Source organism: Bombyx mori, chromosome 24 (genome assembly GCF_030269925.1).
Source record: "Bombyx mori chromosome 24, ASM3026992v2".
Lineage (NCBI taxonomy): Eukaryota > Metazoa > Arthropoda > Insecta > Lepidoptera > Bombycidae > Bombyx > Bombyx mori.
This window is the reverse complement of record NC_085130.1, coordinates 11,220,104-11,243,708: the sequence shown is the minus strand read 5'-3', so window position 1 is coordinate 11,243,708 and position 23,605 is coordinate 11,220,104. Positions and strand designations below refer to the sequence as shown.

The 23,605-nt window shown below is 42.8% G+C and overlaps 1 protein-coding gene across 1 annotated transcript in view; it reads right to left on the bottom strand.

Moving 5' to 3' along the window:
* LOC101736137 (U5 small nuclear ribonucleoprotein 200 kDa helicase) overlaps positions 1–23,605 on the bottom strand; it is a 67,135-nt gene that overhangs the window by 4,940 nt on the left and 38,590 nt on the right. The window contains exons 25-37 of the mRNA XM_038019719.2: positions 17,300–17,524; positions 15,801–15,982; positions 14,904–15,084; positions 13,445–13,654; positions 12,829–12,929; positions 10,550–10,680; positions 9,571–9,710; positions 7,184–7,420; positions 6,660–6,841; positions 5,902–6,073; positions 3,637–3,797; positions 2,670–2,821; positions 2,052–2,184 (exon numbers count right to left, since the gene is read on the bottom strand). Coding sequence (XP_037875647.1) covers positions 2,052–2,184; positions 2,670–2,821; positions 3,637–3,797; positions 5,902–6,073; positions 6,660–6,841; positions 7,184–7,420; positions 9,571–9,710; positions 10,550–10,680; positions 12,829–12,929; positions 13,445–13,654; positions 14,904–15,084; positions 15,801–15,982; positions 17,300–17,524 — 2,207 coding nt within the window. The remainder of the gene's footprint in view (positions 1–2,051; positions 2,185–2,669; positions 2,822–3,636; positions 3,798–5,901; positions 6,074–6,659; positions 6,842–7,183; positions 7,421–9,570; positions 9,711–10,549; positions 10,681–12,828; positions 12,930–13,444; positions 13,655–14,903; positions 15,085–15,800; positions 15,983–17,299; positions 17,525–23,605) is intronic.

Below are 23,605 nucleotides of genomic sequence, written 5' to 3'. Positions count from 1 at the left end.
GCGTAAAAGTTAACTTAATTTTGTATGCAGTTAGAACAGCGCCCCTAGCGGCAAACGTAGGAAAACTTTTCGACTCCATCCTTATTTTGAAGTGAAACTTCTTTAGAATCGTCGTGATTTGAAACTCGATGAAACGAAAAAATAAGTCCATAGAGACACAAACAAATAAATGTATACGATTCAGCCGGCGAGAGAACGAGATAGAACACATTAGACGTGAAGTTATAATATCAATTCACAGAGGGCACTACCTCATACTATAAAAGATGATTTACAATTATTTACTAACGAAATTTTAACTAAAAAAACAACTAACAAAATTTTACATATACTTAGACATTTTAGAATATTTAGAATATTTTAATTTTTGAAGGTTTCACTTCTTACACGTGTGAATTGCACACGTTTTTTTTCATACGCTTTTATTAGCTTCAGACGTATGTGTGTTTGTAACGGAATCTTTAAACATGATTTTGACCCCCCTTCATAACGTCGGATTAACTCGAAATTTGGTATACTTATTAAGGACCGATGACAATTCAATATTAAAAAAAAGATTAAAATTCAACTAAAAAATGAAAAATAAATAATAATGATCTCACAGGAAAAAATATTGATCTCACAGGTCTGTTGTAGGTAGCCTTCGATCATCGACAGCAATGCCGAGTGAGTACCCTCCATCTCATTTGAACAGCGGTCAGGGAACTTTTTTAATTGTTACCCCAAAATATTTTTGTGTAATTTGATATTAATTACCCCATGGTGAAGAACAAAAAAACAAAAAAAACGAAATCGCTTCTTTTTAGCCTCTTTCATATTATAGCCCCCCATGATAATTTTGAAAAGAAAACAATAAGTAAAAATTTGACGATTCTAAAGAAGTTTCACTTCAATATAATAATAATAATAATAATTACATTTATTTACTCCACAATACAAATAACTTTTCAATTTATATGACATCAATTTCTAATTCTATCTAAACAATATTACAATATATTAATTAAACTGACAGTGGAGATAAAAAGGGCGCGGCTCAGCTTTGTGATAGCTGAAACTATCGCTGTTATTCTGCCGCTGCCTGTAATCTTAATTTTTTTTTTTTGCCTACCTATGCTGATAGCCTTGAGAGGCTATTTCAGCTTCGCCCTAACGTTTGTAGGTGAGCTCGCGGGGCTCAAGCCTCACGACGATGCTAACACGAACCTTAGCAAGAGCCGTGCTTCGCAGAATCTACCACCGGATCGGAAACGTGACCCACTGAGAAGATCCGGCGAGAAACTCAGTGGGCTGTGTCTGAGAGTTAATTTACTCGTCGAGCCCTTGGTCGCAAGCGACGGGTTCGACCGGGACCGGTGCTTGTGGTATTGTACCTAACAGCACTGTTAGTGGATCGGGAGGATCCGAGATGACGTGTTTTGGGCGACGTCGACTGCTTTCCATTCTGTCCGCAGGATCGGGAATGACTCTTAATCTATAAACTAATCTAATCTATAAAATAATAAACTAAACTTCTAAAACTAAAATAATATAAACTAATCTATAAAAAAATAATCTAATAATACCTAAATTTAAACATGTGGCATAATTTACAGATTCCCTGCCTCCACACTTTGTTGCATAAGTAGAATGATGATAGGTATATACTTTTTACTCACAAAAGTTTCAAACGGTCGTCTGGTGTAGTGGTAAGTGACATGGTCACTACACAAGAGGGTCGCGGGTTCGAATCCCGCCAAAGGAAGATATTTTGTATGATAAATACTATAAATGTCTTTTCCAGGGTTATGGATGTATATTAAATATATGTATGTGTATAATAAAAATCTTACATTTATTTCCGTTATCTGGCACCTGTAACACAAGTTCTTTACGAACTTAGCACGGGACCAGTTAACGTGGCGTGATTGTTATTAAATATTTATTTATTTTATTTTTACCCCCCTCAAATTTCATTTTACCCCATTTGGGGGTAATTCACCCCGGTTCCCCCCGACCGCTGCGTTTGAAGAATGACATGAAGATGACGAACAAACCGAACGTGTACTCACTTGGAGGCGAGAGATTTGATGATGTTCTCCTCCCGGTGTCGGATGCAGAGGTCCGAGTACTCGGCCGCCGACGATATTATCTCGAGCAGGCCGCGGATCTTCGTTTTGCTCGTCAGAGACAAACTAAACAGTTCTGAAAGAAATAACATTTTTTTTAAATCATCGCCTTGAAGTCTAAGAAAATTTATAAATAAAATTCACTCAAGACTTGATACAATATTTGTGGGAACGCTATGATCAACTCCCGTCTTCCCAAGATGCTATAAGGCTGTTCGAAGCAAGACTGATCCCTCATGAGCCTTTCATATACGATACACCAGCGGATCCGGCTCTAGGTGGAGGAACAGTCCCGAGAGAAGGAGTTTCTACTGGTGGTAGGACCTCTTGTGAGTCCGCGCGAGTAGGTACCACTACCCCGCCTATTTCTGCCGTGAAGCAGTAATGCGTTTCGGTTTAAAGGGTGGGGTAGCCGTTGTAACTATATTAAGACTTTAGAACCTATATCTCAAGATCGGTGGCGCATTAACGTTGTAGATGTCTATGGGCTCCAGTAACCACTTAACACCAGGTGGGCTCGTCCACCCATTTAAACAGTTAAAAAAAAGAAGCCCAGGTTACCTATGGTCGTATAGTTGATATAGTAGTATGAGGCTATCATCCCCAAGTTCAGTGGCTGGACATCCATTTCATCCTCTATCGCGATGCACTTGGACTGCTCAAGATCCGTCAGCGTAGTCTCCACCAGCTCGGAGAGGTGGTCCGACAGGTGCCTGCAAATTAGTGACAACACCGTCTAAGGCAGCCTTTTCCAAAGTGGGCGTAAACGCCCCCTCGTGGGCGCTGCAGGCCTAAAGGGGGGCGGTAAGAGACCCAGAAAAAAAAATGGGGGCGTTATATAGAGGCTTGGGAAGCGATTTGTAACTTATAATCTAGCAGGACTGAGCTATCGCTATAGTGGTTTTTAAGTAGGTGAAATAATGGGGGCGCAAAAAAATAATTTATTCTCAAAGTAGGGCAGTAGAGAAAATAAATTTGGGAACCCCTGGTCTAAGGCATAAATGAAAAACGCTAGTATAGAATCTTTTGTTTTTTAAGTGATTTTATGACCTGGTAACTAATTCCTTTAGGTCATGTCTTATTTTAATTTATATTCTTATTTTTATATGAAAAATGATAACATGGAGTGAAATGAAATGAAGATGATTAATTTGAGATATTAATCAACCGGGATGAAATTAAATGAAATGAGATGATATGGGATGAAATATAATCTCAGTAAAATGGTGGTCATTTACTGAGATTTTGTCAGTAGACTTTTTGGAGGATCCCGAGAAGTTACATCCAGCAGCTTTGTTTTATTTTCCCACATATGAGCATCTTTCACTTTCATATACTAAACAGTTAATAAACCACCGTTATTACACATTTAAACCTGAAGAAACACTAAATATACAGAATAAAACAAATCAGACAATTTCACTACTCGCGTTCCCGCCAAAAAGTCCGACAACACCGTTGGTTAGTGTTGCCAGACCCCCGGTGACCCCCCCCCCGTCCCCCTTACAAGAGTGGAGCTACACGTCACCTGTGCGTGACCCCCTGTAAGTTGTAGTAGTTGGGGTTCTGCGTGAGCCGCCGGTACAGGAATGTCCAGGTCAAGTAGTCGACGGCGTCTTGCTTGTTCTCTATGGTCTTCGTCACTATCTCGGCGTTCATGTGATCGTGGAGTCTGTGGTCCAAGTGACTCTGTTAAATAACAAAAGTACCGTTCAAATTTAAGAATTTATTGTATAGAAAAAAGAAAAAGAAAAAAACAGCTTCCGTAGCGAATCGTATTGAAAATTTGGATTTTTTGTTGAACTTAAATAAATAACATAAGAGAATATGTGTGTATTTAATAATAAAAGATTTTTATAAACTCGACACTGGCAACAATTGCCATAGGTAAAAAAAGAAAGAAATTGAATTTTATTTTTGTCTACTATACACCATGAAACATGCACCGTCACATGGATATTTACATTTATTAAATATAATTATTACATTAAAAATATATATTTATAATTTGACTATATTACATATTTGTATTATTTTCGGTGTTCAAATTATGTATCAATGTACTTAGCGTTATTTTCTTTCTCTCGTGATGACGAGAGATGATGATGATCTTTTTCTCTCATGATGGCATCATCAATTTCAATTGATCATTCAAGAACGCCTTAAGCTATAAGCTTGTGAACATTAGGAGTGGGTAATATCGGTTTTGCCGCGTATCGAATCGTATCTATATATCGAGGATCAATATCGGATATTGAATCTATATATTTTCTGAATCTATATATTGATGGATGCTAGTAGATTTTCTCGATTCATGATATTTGAGATTTGAAACGATACGCTGATATAATATCGTAGTAGATATAGATTTTAAGTCAACGTTATACGGTTGGTTTTCTGATATCAATTTATAATATGATCTTAAAGTAATAAAAAGAACATGAAAATAAAAATATCAAAAAAACTTTCCTTCATGCTTTTACCAGGCTTAGGACTGGCTACATTATTTTCAGTTTTTAGTATTTTGTGTCTTAATTTAAAATTACAAAATATACCAAAAGAGTGTAGATTTCAAAAGTTTAATACAAACACAAGAAATAAACTCAATTATTTGGATTCAACTAAAAATAGAAAAATGTGTACTTTTAAAATCAAACAAAAAACTTTTAAGTATTTATAAACACTTGTCCAAAAATTCTAGTTCAAGGTCAAAGCGTGTGAAATCAAATTCAACGATGCAAATAGGCTATACTGCATTCAAGTTAGGGTCGAAAGTTGAAACTTCTTTCCTTAATTGTATCCTGCTGATACGCTAAGAATAATCTACAGACATATGGACTTAAATATAAGGTTTACAATTGTATGGATAATGCCTGTTTCTGTTTCATTCATCATATGATATTCCTATCGTGCGCTCGCTCACTCTGGCCGATTCGATACGAACCAAACGAATATTGCTGATATTCACGACTCGGTCCGATATGCCGATGCGCATCACATCGAGCAATATCGTGTATCGGCTGATATCGTTATATAGATTTCGATTCACGAATCGGTACGATATGCCGATGCGCATCACATCGAGCAATATCGTGTATCGGCTGATATCGTTATATAGATTTCGATTCACGAATCGGTACGATATGCCGATGCGCATCACATCGAGCAATATCGTGTATCGGCTGATATCGATATATAGATTTCGTGCGGGGCGATATCGGATTCAACGATATTGCTGCGATATATAGATATTGAATCTATATACGATTTATATCACCCACTCCTAGTGAAAATACACACGAGGTGGGTGGCGAACTCATCAAACCGTATTTTATTTATTGCTTAGGTTGGTGGACGAACTCACAGTCCCCCCCCCCCCCACCTGGTGTTAAGTGGTCATTGGAGCCCATAGACATCTACAACGTAAATGTCGTCATCCATCTTGAGATATAAGTTCTAAGGTCTCAGTATAGTTACGAATGCCCCGCCCTTCAAACCAGAACAGGCAGGGCGCACCCGCACGGACTCACAAGAGGTCCTACCACCAGTAATTACGGAAATTACAATTTTGCGGGTTTCATTTTTATTACACGATGTTATTCCTTCACCGTGGAAGTCAATCGTGAACATTTGTTGAGTACGTATTTCATTACTATTACTATTCGAAATCCGGCCGGGTACTGACTTACTATTCGGCCGGATAGTGAAAACATGGCCGGATAGGGCGGATACCGGGTTGTTACCGGATATCCGGTTTCATCTCCAGTCTGAACCCAATGAGGTGTCGCCTCACCTCCAGCGGCAGACAGTCGTTGAGCAACTTGGTGAAGAAGGTCTTGTGGTGCGCGGCGCACATGAGCACCGCCACCGAGTGGTCGTCCTCCAGCGGGCGGCACGCGCGCCCGATCATCTGCAGCACCGTCGTTATCGGGTACTGCTCGTACGAGTGCAGCTTGCCGTTGTACCTGACCAGGATACGAAAGTTAGTTAGTAGGAACGTGAACCAGTATCGTGAAAACCCTCAGACACAGCCCACTGAGTTTCTCGCCGGATCTTCTCAGTAGGTCGCGTTTCCGATCCGGTGGTAGATTCTGCGAAGCACGGCTCTTGCTTGGACTAGTGTTAGCATCACTCCGGTTTGAGCCCCCTGAGCTCATCTACTAGTTAAGGTTACGCTGATATAGCCTCTCAAGGCTATCAGCTTAGTTAGGAAAAAAAAAGTGTCGTGCATACAACAATAATACTGTTACACCGGTAAGAGTAACTCCATCTATCGCCGAATAGTCGAACGAATATCGAAGCACCTAGACTACTCGAGAAGTACAACGCCATCTATTGACAGATAGCGGAAACTACGACTAGATATGTGTGGAATATTCTCGATAATTTTAAGAATGAGGTATCGACTATAACAGCGGTGTAGAGATGGCACGCAGTCAGTCAGTAATCGGAACTACTCGAAGCGAAACAGCGAACGGCTCTACAAGAGTAAGTATTGAGCCACTCGAAGCCAAGTGTCCGCCCCTCCCCCGGGTAGCGTGCGCGACTCACGTGCACGTGTCGGCCACGATGACGGTGTGCACGTGCGCGGCGAAGCTCCAGGCCAGCTCGGCGGCGACCACGCACAGCTGCGCGGCGCCGCACTCTACCAGCTGCTGCACCACGCGCCGGTCGCCGGCGGACACGCCCGCGTGCAGGTACGCCACGCCCGCGGACAGCGTCTCCTTCAGCATCTGGACGTGCGAGATCACACTTATAGTATGTTTATGTGCTAGCTGTGTATAGAATATTTTAAAGTATAGGGAGGTCGTTGACCTCGTGTATCAGCTGTTAGCAAAACAACAGAGTGAGAGAGTTTTAACAGAGTGAATAGGTCTCAAAAAGATTTGAAACTATCAAAAATATTTTTGGCAGTAGTCTTGATGGATTACGAGATATTTATCAGTAGCCGTAGGTAGGACATCTTGTGAGTCTGCACTGATAGGTACCACCGCCCTGCCTATTTCTGCCGTGAAGTTGTAACACGTTTCGGTTTGTAAGGTGCGGGGGGCCTGTAGTACAGTAGGTGCAGAGACCTTGTCCTGCACGGCGTCGAGGAAGGGCGCGAGCAGGTCGCGCGAGGCGTGCAGGAAGGCGGCGGGGGCTGCGCGCGCGGCCGCCAGCGCCAGCAGGTCGGCGGCGAGCAGGCGGGCGGCGCGGCGCGAGCTCACGAACACTGCGCAGGGGCGGGTGCCCGCGTGCCGCCGGATCGCGTTGTAGATGGGCTTCGTCATGGCCGTCAGCCGGGTCGGCGCGTGCGATATGTTGAAGCCCTGTAACATTAGTTCTCGTGAGCTTACTTTTGAAGTAATTGACCGAATCGGCGGTGCAGTAATTAGCGCCTCCGACTGTTGCACCGAGGGTCGTGGGTTCGTTTCCCGCATCAGGAAAATATTTAAGTGGCGAAATTGTTCGTTCGCTCTTTGTTTGGGAGTTTATTATCTATACCTTATCTTATAACTTTAAACGAGCAATTCTTGTATATAAATATATGTATATATAAATATATGTATATATATATAATCTAAATCTCGGAAACGGCTCCAACGATTTTCATACAATTTAATATACAAGGGATTTCGGGGGCGATAAATCGATCCAACTACGATTTATTTTCAGAAAATGTTGTTTTATTCGTGTTTTCAATAATCAACTTTATCGATAATTTTGATTTTTTCTTTAAATAACCAGTTCATATTTTTTTATTATACGGTAAGATCGAAAAATATAATTCATATGTCATCATTTTATCAAGATGTAATTGGTATTGAAACATAATTTCTAAAAAAACAAGATTTATAAAAAAAAAATTTGCTCGGTATTTAACTAGTATGTATATATTTATAAACGTTTAAAGGACATATGTAAAGAAAAACCTTTATTTATTTAAAACTTTAGTTTTTAAAAAAGATTTTCTTCGGTGTCATTCAATGTCATTGAGTAAAAACACGAGTTCAGGTTTGTATATTTTATTAATAATGTTTACTGTTTAATTATTAATGTTAACTTTAAAAGAGATTAAGGACTTTAAATATTGTTTTATTATTATATAAAGGAAAAAGCAATTAAGTATTTTATTGCTTATTCATTCTGAATTACTCCATATCATTATAATGTCAGTATATATCAGTCTCCATGTCTTATAGTAAAAAGAATCCTGATTTGGAGACGAATAAATTTATGTGACTTGTTCCCAGTAGGCGTTAATTCATTCTTGATTCTTTTTACCATTAGTTGAGTGAATTAATATCTCACTACATATATTGGACCTCACCCCTAATGCATTTTTTTTCCTACTTAAGCTGATAGCCTTGAGAGGCTATTTCAGCGTAACCTTAACTAGTAGGTGAGCTCACGGGGCTCAAACTGCAGTGATACTAACACTGGCCCTAGCAAGAGCAGTGCTTCGCAGAATCTACCACCGGATCGGAAACGCGACCCACTGAGAAGATCCGACGAGAAACTCAGTGGGTCTGTGGGTTAATTCGGGAGGATTAGGAATTAAGGAGGACGGTGACCGGTGCTTGTGGTACCTAAAAGCACCATTCATGGATCGGGAGGATCCCTAATGACATGTTTAGGACGACGTCGACTGTTTACCATTCGGTCTACAGGATCGGGTATGTAGTTTCCAGCGGCCACGACAAGAGGGTTCTCATGTCGTGCCGCCTTCTCAAAGTGGCACAATGATGCCGACCGTAGATACTTACTGACCGAGTCAAGTTCCAGGTAGCGGTAGGCAGCGGCTTGGCTTTGCCCCTGGCATTGCTGAAGTCCATGGGCGACGGTAACCACTCACCATGAGGTGGGCCGTATGCTCGTCTGCCTACAAAGGCAATAAAAAAAAAAGTTCCAGGTCATCATGGAGATCCCTAACGCTGTGTTCCCTAATGTTTCCTATAATTTCCTATCCTATAATATTTTGAAGTCGTCGTGGCCTAAAGGATAAGACGTCCGGTGCATTCGTATGTAGCGATGCACCGGTGTTCGAATCCCGCATGCGGGTACCAATTTTTCTAATGAAATACGTACTCAACAAATGTTCACGATTGACTTCCACGGTGAAGGAATAACATCGTGTAATAAAAATCGAACCCGCAAAGTTGTAATTTGCGTAATCACTGGTGGTAGGACCTTATGTGAGTCCGCACGGGTAGGTACCACCACCCCGCCTATTTCTGCCATGAAGCAGTAATGCGTTTCGGTTTGAAGGGTGGGGCAGCCGTTGTAACTATACTGAGACCTTAGAACTTATATCTCGAGGTGGGTGGCGCATTTATGTTGTAGATGTCTATGGGCTCCAGTAACCACTTAACACCAGGTGGGCTGTGAGCTCGTCCATCCATCTAAGCAATAAAAAAAAAAAAAATATATATATATATATATATATATATATATATATAATAATTTATTAGTGAATTACCTGGATGTGCAACTCTAGTGGGAGGGATCTGACGCTAGGGTGGAAATTGAAGGTGGCATTCGCGTTGCAGCCGAGCCACTGGGCAACGTCGCGGGCGTCGGCCAGCGGTAGCGACAGGGCCACTATACGGATCGGCTTCCCTGGGAACAGACATGCACATTGTTACGTCGGTTAGAGTAACGCCATCTGTCGTCGAATATCAAAAGAACTAGTAAAATCAGAGCGTTCGAGAATTGCAACGCCATCTATTATCGAATAGCGGAAAAACATAACGAAATGACTCGCCCTATCGGGAACGTTCTCGATAATTGTAGAGTTGTCGCGTCGACTGTAAAAGCGTTGCAGATATGACATGAAGACAGTCAGTAATCGGTTCTACTCGAAGCGAAACAACGAACGGATCATCTGAAGCGAAGTGAGAATTTTAAAGTGTTTAATAGAGTGTTAATTTGTACTTCGGTGCAAGTTTTATTTATCCCGAAGCCCAGCGCGTAACAATATGTTACCGTTTATATATATATATATATGTGTGTGTATAAAAAAAAACCTTTATCATTTAAAATCTTTAAAATTGTTCAGTTTTTAAAAAAATATTTTTCTTGCACCGAATCACTTATAAGTCTGTTGTTTAGTGACAAGAGAATTCAATTTATTTTTATTATTTAGTCATCAGTGTCTAATCTCATGTGCGTCACGAGCAGTAGTACCCGGTCGAGGGGGGTAAGAGACCGGGTTATGTCGGATTCCGGCGCCTCCAGAGAAGAACAGGGAGAAGAAGAAGAGGCACCGCACGGCGTCAGCCACGCAAGAGCTACCCCGCAAAACCGACTACCGACTAAACCCCATCGAGCCTGACTCCACGAAACCCACGGTACCACCGCACAGTGCGCGCCGAAGGTATGAGTGAGCCCTGATTAATAACTTCAAATCGCTACACTAACCATGGCTGATAATGTTGAAGGTGAAATGATTCCCTCACCTGTCTGAGAGGCGATGTACCTCATCCTAGAGCAGACCACCTCCACGACCGGCCCCTCCTCGCCGCCCAGCAGCTGCAGCGCGTCCGCGATCAGCAGCGACACGCTCTGGACGCTCTTGCGTACTTTCCATCTACGATGATCGTAATGATTATAATTGTAAAAATATATATAAATGAATTTCTGTTCGTTAATCTCGCTAAAACTCGAGAACGGCTCGACCGATTTGGCTAATTTTGGTCTTGAATTATTTGTGGAAGTCCAGAGAAGGTTTAAAAGGTAGATAGATATAAAAATTCTCGGAATTAAATAAAAATAATAATTTTGTTTTTCCTTTGATGTGTCCCCCGTCAGACGGATTCTTTTTGTTTGTTTTAAGTTTATTTTATACAAAAGTTTAGGTCTTTTATTTATCGATTGAGGCACTATGAAGTCTGCCGGGTCAGCTAGTAAAAAATAAATAAAAAAACACGTATGGCACTGACTTTTTGGCGGGAACGCAAGGAGTGAAGTTGTGTGATTTGTTTTATTTTGTCTATTTAGTGTTTCTTCAGGTATAAATGTGTAATAATGGTGATTTATTAACTGTTTAGTATATCTGTGGAAGTGCACAAATATGGGAAAATGAAACAAAACCGCTGGACGTAACTTCTCGGGATCCTCCAAAAAGTTCACTGAAAAAGTCTCAGTAAATGGCCACCATTTTACTAAGATTATATTTCATCCCATATCATCTCATTTCATTTAATTTCATCCCAGTTGATTAATATCTCAAATTAATCATCTTCATTTCATTTCACTCCATATTATCATTTTTCATAAAAATAAGAATATAAATTAAAATAAGGCATGACCTAAAGGTCTTAATTACCAGGTCATAAAATCTATTTAAAAAAAAACGTGAGGCACTCGGGAACTGCCGCGGTAAAGCTATTGCATAGCACTTTTTATCAACTTATGCAATTATAATTAGACAAAAATAATTTTATATTAAAACCACGCTATATTTATAAATATTAACAAAAGCAAAACATTAACTGTCCCCTTCACCCTCATAAGCTAGTCCGCGCGAGAGAGAGATAAGCAGACTTTTCATGATGCGCATGAAGTGCACGTCACGCCACGCGCTTATTTACAAACACGGTAGTAGGGGGTGTTAGGTTTTATTTTCGTTACGGAATTTCTTAATTCGGTCGCCGCGCTCAAAGCTATGCAATAGCTTAAAAATATTTTGTACAATTACGTAATAAGATATTAAATAAATATAGTAGAGTAATAATAAAAATCTATACGTGAAGCAAAAACTTCGTACCTTTTTACGAAAACTGCGCGGACGGAAGAGTATGAAATGTCCCACACTTACAGAGAATATAGAGAAGGAGTGCAAAACGTTAATATTTCTTTAAAATTATCCATAAACAATACATTATATCAATAAAAACATTACACACACTACCGTGTATTTGGCACTAACACACATATATACTCTACTACTTTATTGCATAAGTCTGTGGTCAAATTGAGAATAGATTAATATTGTTTCGTCTTTAATATTATTTGTCTATAGTGTAATCTGTTATTATGGAAATAAAATCTTTCACAATAGAACCATAATAATCTTCAAACTTGTAATTTAAATTAACAATTATAGTCGAATTTTGACTACCGGAGGACCACTAGTAATAATAAATACTCCTCGAAAGTATATAGTTCAATAGTATAAAGTTGAGAAGCATTCCATTTCAGACGCAAACCAAATATACTACTCATACTGATATTAAACAAGTTTAAGTGGGTTAGTTTGTCTGTACCGTAAATTTTTCTGTAAAAGTATTATTTTCGAGTTTTTAATTAGTGTTTTTTTAAAATTCAGTCACGGTTTTGTATTTTATTCTATTTAATAATTGATTTCACGCCTTAATTTCTATATAAAAATTTTATATTGCACGCACGCAAAAACGTTCTGTTATAGCCCTTATCTCTATCTGCTTAAGGTGCGTTCAGCAAAACCAATATCTTGCCTTATTGGCGACCCTAATTTCATTATTTTTATTCGATATTTTTCTGCTTTTGATTGACCACGAGGACACATGTAATGATCGGGAGGAATTCAACCCGACATGTATATTTAGCTGAATATATCAATAGAATATCCAATAGTGTTTGTTTATTGTCTGTACTCTTACTCAACACCTTGCCACCTGCGGCTCTATCTGTGTTCCCACGTAGTCGCATAATGAGGTCCATTAAGGTCCAGTAGAGGCGTGTGCCTGGTCCTTACCTCCGGGAGAGTATGTCCCACTTATCGGCCGTCGTTATGATGATCTGGCCTTTGTTGAGCAGCTTGTGGTCCGTAGCAGTCTCGCCGGTCAGCTGGACCACCTGCAAGAACCAATTATTTATTCGGTTGAATGAATGAATTAACGAACGAATGAATGAGTGAACGAAACAATTATATTTGTAGAAATATTGATCTTCGGTTTCGTGTTTGACAAACGAATTCTTGAAAAGGTACATTTTGATTTGCACGTGTATATAAGCCGCGCCAACAAATTAAAAAAAAAATACGATAAGTTGTCTATTGTAAAAAAATATTAAAAAACAAATCGAAATGTACTTTACTTTAGTGCCCTGGCAGAGGGGGGGGGGGTGTAAAATAAGTAACAAAATAACAACTAAATAACGAACAAATTCAACAAAAAAGAACAGAATTTGAAAAAAAACAGAGCGCAAATGTATATTTTTTTATTTGATTGGTTTTGTTAATTTTAAGTATATTTCAATGATACTATATACTCATACGGACATGTTGTCTGAAAAAAAAAGTGCAGGGGTGTCATTTAATGGGGGAAGGGGGGGGCTGGGGTCTGCCCCCCACACCAGTGCCGCTCGCTCACCTTAAGATTGAACTTGGTCCCGAACTTGTGGTAGCAGTGCGCGAACACGATGTCCGCCAGCGCGTCCTTGGGCAGCAGGTACACGGCGCGCCCGCCCGCGTCCCGGGACAGCATCCGCAGCAGCGCCAGCTCCGCAACCAGCGACTTGCCCGAGCCCGACGGCGCACCCACGAACACGTTGTCGTCAGAGTTGTACACTGCGTTGAACACCTGTCGCAACCCACCCCGGAGGGGACTGTAATGTGTGTGCTCGAACCCCCCACATTGTTGTAATAAAATACAGTAGGTACCACCACCCTGCCTATTTCTGCCGTGAAGCAGTAATTCGTTTCGATTTGAAGGACGGGGCAGGTGTTGTCAGTTTACGTTGTAGATGTCTATGGGCTCCAGTAACCACTTAACACCAGTTGTGAGCTCATCCACCCATCAAAGCAATAAAAAAAATCTTAAGAAATAGTCGCAAATAACTTCCACTGATCGATTGAGGATAATACGTAGAGGAGACATGAGATCCAAGTTCTAATTGCCCAAGTGGAAACTATAATACTTTACAAAGACCAAGCCCTCCCAAGAGTGAGCACCAGTTTCCCAGTAGCAGTGCACTGAGAGGGCAGAGAGCTAGAGAACGCTATTGTTCATTCCTCGATCCCATTACCAAGGGGAGGGGAGTGGGATTGACATATCGTCTTCTCGCATTAAAACTGTATAATCTCAAACCTTACTAATTTTACAGGAGAGTGTTTTAAAGGTTTAAAACATGTGATATTTTTAATATTAATCATATTTGCAACATTAATTTTTTGTATTTTTTACCAGTTACATTATGTTTTTTAGAGTAAGATAAAATTATGTATTAATTTTGTTAATAGTAGTCAAAATATAGGTAAACAAAAAAAAAACTAAAACAAAACTACGCTCTTTTGACAGTATTTATGAGAAAAATAGTGGTAATACCAAATGATTTCGCATATTAACTCAATTTCGAATCTATACTAATATATAAATCTACAGTGGTTTTTACGGATGTTCCGTTATAACTACTGACCCATGCATCCGATTGACTTGAAACTTGGTATTCATGTAGAAAATACATGTACTTAATGGATAGGCTAATATTTATATGAGTGTTGGACTCCCTACAACAGTTGCGGGGGTGTTAATACTGAGAATCTTGGTGGGGTCAAGAAATAATTATGTTAATTTTAAATGCCCAGCGAAGTGGACGGGTACAGCTAGTATTTTAGGAAACTGTACACTTTTAATGCGGAAAGACGGTATAACACACACGAGTGTGGTACATCTCAGGCGTCAGTACGATTATGGAGTGGGGGGGGGCACCTGCGTCTGCACGGGGTGACAATCATGGAGTGGGGGGAGGGGGGGGAGGGGAGACACATCTGCGTCTGCACGGTCAGTACGACCATGTAGAGTGGGGGAGGGGGGTTGGGGGGTGGCCCACCTGCGTCTGCACCGGGTTGAACTGCGGGAAGGTGTCGTTGTACAGCTCCTCGTACTTGGCATTCCGGAGTGCCGAGATGGGCAGCGGCTGCAGGTCCAGCAGCTCGGTCGGCGGGAAGTTCTTCTCGGGCAGGATGAGGTGCCGGAACGACACCGGAAGCTGCGTCTCCGCTGCTATCCATCTGAGTTTCGAAACATATTTTACTAGGAAGCATTGAGAAAAACTTGAAAATAAAATCACAATTGAAGCGTTTATTAGTAATGGACGTAAGAGGACCGGGTGCGGGTACGAACGCCATACTAAGTTCCGGTTCGAAATGTGGGGAAACTTTTAGTTCAATTGAGATTTTGAATTGTGATTTCGACTCCATGGCCGAAGACGCATCATGATGACAACTTCCTGGTGCCATTCTCATCTGTTCATCAAACTATTTTTATATTTGGTAACTACTAATAAACTTTAATGTTACCAATAAGAAAAATGAAAAAAAAAAATGGTGCGCATGCAACTTGGTGCACGTGAAAGAAGTGAAACTTCTTTAGCTGTGTACGTAGTATTGTGGTTTTCTTAATTTGTCATCCTTAAAACAAATTTCTCTTGTAATAGGGAATGCTGTGTGCTGGAAATTGTATCTTTTCTCTCTAGCCGTAACGAATCCGTCGAGAGTGAAACTCTAACGAGTAACAAAAGGGTATATACGTCTTGTGAAGCTAAGCTTGAAATGTCAATGATTATGGTACAATTTTAATCGTTGGTGTTTGTGTGTAGAAGAGTCCAAGCTATTCTGGAAACAGCATCCAAAGATGCGGAGACGTCGATGGATGTGAGCTCGCTGACGATCCAGGATCTGTCTTTCCTTGGAGGGATCGACTTCAGCAGCCCCAGCTTCGTATTTACCTATCGGACACGACCCTCAGGAAGTACTGAGGAGGCAGGGGCTCGAAGACCGGCACGAACAGCTTCACCTGGTGCTCGTCCTTGCAGTACTTCTGCTTGAGCAGGAAATACTCGTGGTGGAGGATCACCTCAGAGTCCACGTCCTCCACCAGGATCCAGAACGCCTCCGACTGTCCGTGGATCTGTGCAGGGACGTGTAACTATTTAATAAATTGAATAGCTGGAACATGTATTTGTGGTAAGCTGCGGCGGTCCATGGACCAGAGTCTGAGTCGAGGACTGGAATTAACCTTAGAAGGTGGCTACTCGGAACGAGATGTCTATGGGGTATCCTAAGATGCAATAGGGGAATGTCACAGGGGAATGTGACATGGAATCCAAACTCTAAGATGAGTGATGCTCTCGGCTAGACGGCGACGCGATCATAGAGTCCACAAATATAGGTCTGTGAGATCGGTCATCGTTCTCGTCGAACCCGTCGCTTGCAACGAAGGACTCGACGAGTTAATTAACCCTCAGACACAGCCCACTGAGTTTCTCGCCGGATCTTCACAGTGGGTCGCGTTTCCGATCCGGTGCTAGATTCTGCGAAGCACTGCTCTTGCTAGGGTTCGTGTTAGCAACGTCGTCAGGTTTGAGCCCCGTGAGCTCACTTACTAGTTAAGGTTACGCTGAAATAGCCTCTCAAGGCTATCAGCTAAGGTAGGGAAAAAAAAGTCTGTGAGAACATTTTACATTATTGTTTATAATCAAAAATATTTATTGTTCAGATTGGCAAGAGAACATCCGTCCAAACTTTTATTTTGTCTACATATCTGCCAGTAAACTTCGGCAGATGCTTTTCATCTGGACTGGTGGACAGACATCAGCCCTAGCGAGAGCAGTGCTTCATTGAATCCACCACCGGAAAGGGATAGTGACCGGCTAGAAACTCAGTGGGCTGTGTCCTGTGTCTATGGATTAAGTGGTAAGTCGAGTGGTGCATGGAGCGCCTATAAACACCGAGAATGCGATATGTTTTGGGCGAGGGCGGCTATACGTTGGCACCTTGCCCGGGTAGATACTGGACACCGATAACGTGAGTGTCCCACTCGTTTTGAGACATGAGGTTGACGCCTCAAAAATCCAACAAATCAAATCAAATCAAAAAAAAATAATATTCAATACAAATGAAAGTACATACTTGTTGTAAAAAAGAACTACCGCCAATTCACAAAAACTAGCCTCCGTCCTGAGCAAGAACTGGCAACAAACTCAGCGGGCATGTCTTTTTTTTTTTAAATATTGATTTTTACAATGAGTATTATAACGTAACAATTATTGCAATATTGAAATGCCCGGAGCGAGCAACTCATTCCCACTTTGTGCAATCTTCTAGATAATTTCATTCGTCTTTATAGTAATCTTTATTGCACAGATGTTCTTTAACAGCCGTGTGGACCTTCGGAGCGGAACCCACATACGATATGATGAGTAATACTGATACGAGCAAGACTCACTTTCTCGTCCCAATGGAAGTCCGGCGTGATGGTGAGCTCGACCCTGAGCGTCGACCTGGTGATGGGCTGGATGTGCGTCGCGAGCTCCAGCTTCGGGAACTGGTGCACGTACTTGTGCAGCATCTTGCCCAGCTTCGGAGCGCGGACCAGCTCGCCGATCTCGTTGGGGCCCAGCTCGTACAGCTTCTCCCACGGGAAGTTCTTCTTCTCGAGTTTCTTTATGACCTGGGGGCACGAGATGCGTTTAAGATGAGTCACAAGCGAGTAGCTCCCGGACATGTGGTCAGTAATGCTTTAAGCAGATCGTGAGAACAGAGTGTGGTGGTAGGACCTCTTGTGAGTCCGCGCGGGTAGGTACCACCACCCTGCCTTTTTCGGCCGTGAAGCAGTAATGCGTTTCGGTTTGACAGGTGGGGCAGCCGTTGTAACTATACTGAGATCTTCAAACTTATATCTCAAGGTGGGTGGCACATTTACGTTGTAGATATCTATGGGCTCCAGTAAACGCTTAACACCAGGTGGGCTGTGAGCTCGTCCACCTACTTAGGCAATAAAAAAAAACTAAAAAAGGAAAGTACATAATGTACATTAATGAATCTGAGTCTTAATGTATCAGTGATTACGGTCGAATTTCGATTGTAGAACGTATACGGGGCTATCATCAATGAGCATTCCAGATTCACGCACACAAGAGACCAGATAACTGAAGGCCTCAAACGACATATATTTAACAAAGAATCGAACCTATATTAATATCACTAACCACTAGACATTCCCAGTCCTACTTTCCTAGCAAGAACACATCTATGAAATATTATATACTTATTTAGCCATATAGGTCCACGAGCCGCGACTTGAAAGACAGATGACGTACATTACAAGACAATACAAACAGACAAATGTAAGACATTCAAAAATTAAAATCTTTTTCTCCACTTTATCCCACTGAGTGGGGTCGGCACAGCTATTTTTTCTCTTTCATTCTCTTCTATCAGCCGTCACCTCAACACTCACTCCTCTCTCTCTCATATCGTCATTCACACACTCCATCCATATCTTCTTCGGTCGATCTCTCCCCCCTCTACCTTACACTACCCGTTAACGAATCAACGTCGCTTCATACATCGATGGCTGTGATTGGCCAACGATGACGTCATATCGCACGAACCAATCACAAATCAGGAAAAGCAATAGCGGCACCAATTGTCAAAATAAAAAATATTTTTTTTAGTAACTACACGATGAAAAAAGATGGACGCGCACGTCAATTCTATTTTGTAAAGTAATTAAAAATAATATAATGAGTATTTGCAACGCATTTATTCATTTTAATATGAATGAATATGTTAGAGGAAGTCTGAAAGTAGCACCTGTGACAGAGAAGCTGAGAAGTGCGCGTTTGGGATGGTATGGACATGTGATGAGACGAAATGAAAATTAGGTTGGTAAGAAAATGTTAACTATGAATGTGGAAGGAAGAGGTAGACCTAAGAAGAAATGGATGGATTGCGTGAAAAACGATATGGGTAAGAGGAGAGTGAGCGAAGAAATGGTATATGATAGAAGAGTATGGAAGGAGAAAACATGTTGCGCCGACCCCAGGTAACTGGGAGAAGAGCAGGATAATGATGATGAAACGCATTTATTCATTTTCTTGGCCACCTCAAGATACCTCTGAGAAATAGGCGCAACACTATCGTTTCCATACATCTCCTAATCACATGTGTTCGCGACGGACATAGATAGTTTTAAAAATAGATAGAAAACATAGTAAATATATAATAGAAATGTCCGTAATAAATAGTTATGTTAAAAATAAGTTAACATAATATAGAGAATAAATAGTTAAATAGAGATATGTTCGCCAAGAACAGCGAAAATAAATAGACATAAAGAATATCCAAATAAACGGATATGTTGTGAAATAATAAATGTGAATAGAGATAGTTAAAGATAGATATAAGTAAATTTGTAAATATTTGTTTGAAAATAAAGATTGGTCCTCGTGGTCTTTAATTTGGCGTGGGAACGCAGGAGCGAGTCACAATACGGGCGAGTGCTAATGGAGCGACCAGGCAAACAATAGGCGAGCGAGGCGGCCGAGAGAACAATAGACGCCCACCGTGCTCGGACTCATAATAGCGCTGGACGAGTGCGCGTGGTCGACCATAAATAAGGGGCCTACCTCGCTGCAAATTCAATTTCTCCGGGATCCACCTTTTCAAGATAAATCCAGATTTTTAAAGTAAGAAGTCTAAAAATCTACCCCTGATGAGGTCGACACGGCGGCTTCCCGTCTCGTCGACACCATCAGGGGAGCCCTGGACCAAGCGACGACTCTGGTACCCAGCGGGGGGCCCAGAGTGGAACTCCCGGTGCACCTCAAGACGTTAATTCGTCGGAAGAGGGCACTGAGAAGGCTCTGGGCGACATCTAGGTGTCCCAGGATCAAGCGCGAGCTAAACCGACTTGAGGATGAGCTGGCGACTAAGATGCGGACTTTCCGGGGTGACTCCTGGGAGGGGGGACTGTTGGACGCGTCCGACGACCGTACGATGGCCCCCCTTCGCCGCATCTGTCGCCGGCTCACCCACAAGCCTTCCCCCACTTGTCCCCTGGAGGATGAGGCGGGAAGACGGTGTTTTACACCGGTGGCTCGTGCCGAAGTCCTGGCCAACTCGCTGGAGGGGCAGTTCACTCCGAATGTCTCTGCACCCTCGATGGTTGCATTCCATCGGGAGGTGGCAGAGGGTGTAATCCAACTCCTCAAATCGGAATCGCCGGGAGTCGAGCTGGGAGATGACGATCTAGTCACTCCCAGCGAGGTGCGCCTCCTCATCAAGTTGATGAAGAGGCGCAAAGCCCCCGGCGAGGACGGTATTCCTCCCCTCGCCCTGCAAAACCTCCCACCCTCAATCGTGTCAGCAATGACACGATTGTTTAATTCCATTCTCCGGGTAGGACACTTCCCTGGAACTTGGAAATTGGGCAAGATTATCGTCTTGCCCAAACCCGGCAAGGACAGGAGAAAGCCCTCCAGTTACCGACCGATTACCTTGCTGTCGCACGTGGGCAAGTTGTTCGAGCGGCTGCTTCTGAGGAGAATATCGCCGTATATTCTCCTCAGGCCGGAGCAATTCGGCTTTAGAAGCGGCCACTCGACGACTCTGCAACTGACCCGTGTCCTGCATCACTTGGCGGACCGGCGTAACTCGGGCCAATACACGGTCGCAGTCCTTCTCGATATCGAGAAGACCTTCGACCGTGTGTGGCACGAGGGGTTGGTCCACAAGCTGCGGGACGCGGGCCTACCGCACGCTCACGTGCGACTGCTCGGGTCGTATCTGGAGGGCAGAACCTTCTTTGTCGCGGTCGAGGGCGCTCGGTCTTCCGTGCGTCCCATTACGGCCGGAGTTCCTCAGGGTAGTGTCCTATCTCCTATCCTATACGCCCTCTACACCAATGACATCCCCACCCTGATGGGTCACCTTCGGGCGTGGGAGGAGGACGTGAAGTTGGCCTTGTTCGCTGACGACTCGGCCTACTTCTCGTCCTCTCCGTTCCCCTCTGCAGCCATTATGAGGATGCAGAGGCTTTTGGATTTACTGCCCCAGTGGCTGGACCGTTGGAGAGTCGCGGTCAATGTGGGAAAGACCGCGGCCTTACTCTACGGTCCGGTCCGTATCAGAGTCGTCCCAAAGAAACTCAGTCTCCGAGGTGTGAATGTCGAGTTCAGGACCATGGTCCGGTATCTCGGATGCGACATCGACCGCTCCTTGAGCATGGTCGCGCACGTCAACCGAGTCATCGGTCAGACTCGCGCGGCCAGGTTCTTGCTGCGGCCGGTACTTGCGTCCGGGCTTCCGACCAGGACCAAACTCGCCATTTACAAGACATACGTCCGTTCCCGCCTCACATACGCTGCTGAGGCCTGGTATCACCTGTTGTCGCCGTCCCAGCGATCTAGGTTGCAGGCCCAGAGTCTTTCCCTCCGTAATATCGTCGGGGCCGGGCGGTACGTCAGAAATGACGTCATCGCCCGGGACCTAGGGGTGGAGTCGCTCAGGGAGTTCGTGACTAGGCTCGCTCGTAATATGTACGAGCGAGCCGAAAACGGCCCCATGAGCATCTCCACAACATAGCCCCGCTGCACGCAAGACCACCTGATGGTACAGCGTTGCCGCGGGAGCTATTGGTACCCCCGACGATCGTTCGGAGATAAAGCTCCTCGCCGGCTGTGAGGCCGGGGAGGACCTATGAGCGCCCCTCTTGGAGCTGAGTTTCATCAGCCTCTAGGCCCACGTCTCTTGCCCGCTTGGCGGGTCCCCCATGTGGGGACCGCGGCTGCACCCCGAAGGTGTAGCCTTATTTCCATTAGGGGCTTAGACCCCACCCCCCACCCCCTTTTGGGATGGGGTATTTATACCCGCTGCAGTCCTCCCTCCCATCAAAATTATAATAATGGGGAGAGCGGGGAAGGACTCTAGCGTGGAGTGCGGCTTAGCTCTCTCCCCCATATTAGGTTAGCTAGGTTATGTTAGGTTAAGTTAGATTAGGTTTAGGTGTGACGGCTCGCGCTACCCCTGCACTCCACGGAGAGCAGGAGCGGCGCGCTGCCTCACTTAGTTCTAAGTTAGATTAAGCTAGGCTAGTTTAGATTAAGTTAGGTTAAGATTGTATCGTAAGAAACATGGAGGAGAGCAGCGACCGCCCCCAAGAACGAAGACGAAGAAAGAAGAAGAGAAGAGTAGACGGAAGAGGAAAAGATAAATAAGGAAGTCCTACCCACCACTACCTCAAGTCTGCAGTAGACCAGCCAGCAGTGCATCACCTCTGCCTCATTAGGTAGGGAGATTCAGTCCGGGCAGAGGGGTTTCCCCGAGGCCCGCTCCGTGCCCCCGCAAAGGGATACGACGACCCTCCGTCTCTCTGCAAATTCAGTTCGAGACAGCGAGCCGACGAGTCAAGACCTCTCCGAAAGAAGAGGAGAGAGCCGTCGAACAAGAAGAGACACGCCCTGCGCCGGTCAAGCCACGAGGACCGTGTGAACGCCATACTTGAAGCCTTCGTTATTTTCCTCGAACCAATCCCAGCACCCGTTCCGCGACAGCCACTGCGGCAATACTCGAGCCACCGCGTTTCAACGAGTAAGAAGTCTAAAAATCACACGTGGTGGCCGAAACCTGAGCGGTGGCCGTCCGGAATAACATGCATCTCCTCTCTACGCGTCACATGTCCACACCACGGTAACCGTCCGCTCTTTAATTTGTTAATTATGGGATTACTTTCACACTTCCTCTGATATACTCATTCTTTATCTTGTCCATTCTTGTCACTCCACACATCCATCTCAACATTCTCATCTCTGCCGCGTGCACTTTCAAATCAAATCAAATCAAACTTTATTAGCTTATAACGGCCGTCTGGTGTAGTGGTAAGTGACACGGTCACTACACAAGGGGGTTTCGGGTTCGAATCCCGCCAAGGGAAGATATTTGTATGATAAATAAAAAAGGTCTTTTCCAGGGTTATGGATGTATATGAGCATTTCTCAAAATTATTGCACAATAGACTTTAGCCTCTGTCCCATTTTTTAAATATTTTGTTCCGGCTAATATATTAGTTCATTACTACTTTTTATAAATTGTGTAAGCAGTATAACTACTCTACTTATTAGAAAGGAAAAAAACAGATATAAATACAATGAGATTTTTTCATTAAAAATATATATCATAAATCAGCTTCAACCAGTTGTATGAAAAGTGCAGTGTCCCAATCTCAATATCTTACCAAACCATCGATCTTTAGTTGAATGGACATGGGCATTGTATAAATAAAAAATATTATTTATTTATAGCCATAAGTCACAATTCATCCTAAAACATCCTTTTTAGCATTACTTTATAATTAAATTTCTAATTAATGATTTTAACTTGTCCCGTAAAAAGTTCCACCTAGAAATTCCAGTTTTTGTTACCATAATTCTGAAGAAATATGAGAATCGATTAATGCAATTATATTTTAGAATAATGGTAGCATTAGCCGGCTTGGCATCCGTCTTGTTTTAATTTCGACTAGTTCTTCCTGTTGCCGGTACGAACGGTAAAAGTCAATATTTAAGCTAGCGGTCAGAAAAAAATTCCACCTTTGTTACTCATAAAACATAGATAAGTGCAGATTTTATTGTTATTTCACTTAACCTACTATTAAAGCTCCCATTCTTGATTTCGTTAATCAAATCGAAATAAGAGTAATCGTGTGAGTTGCATGTGTTTACAAATAAAATGACATGTTGTTCTTGATTTG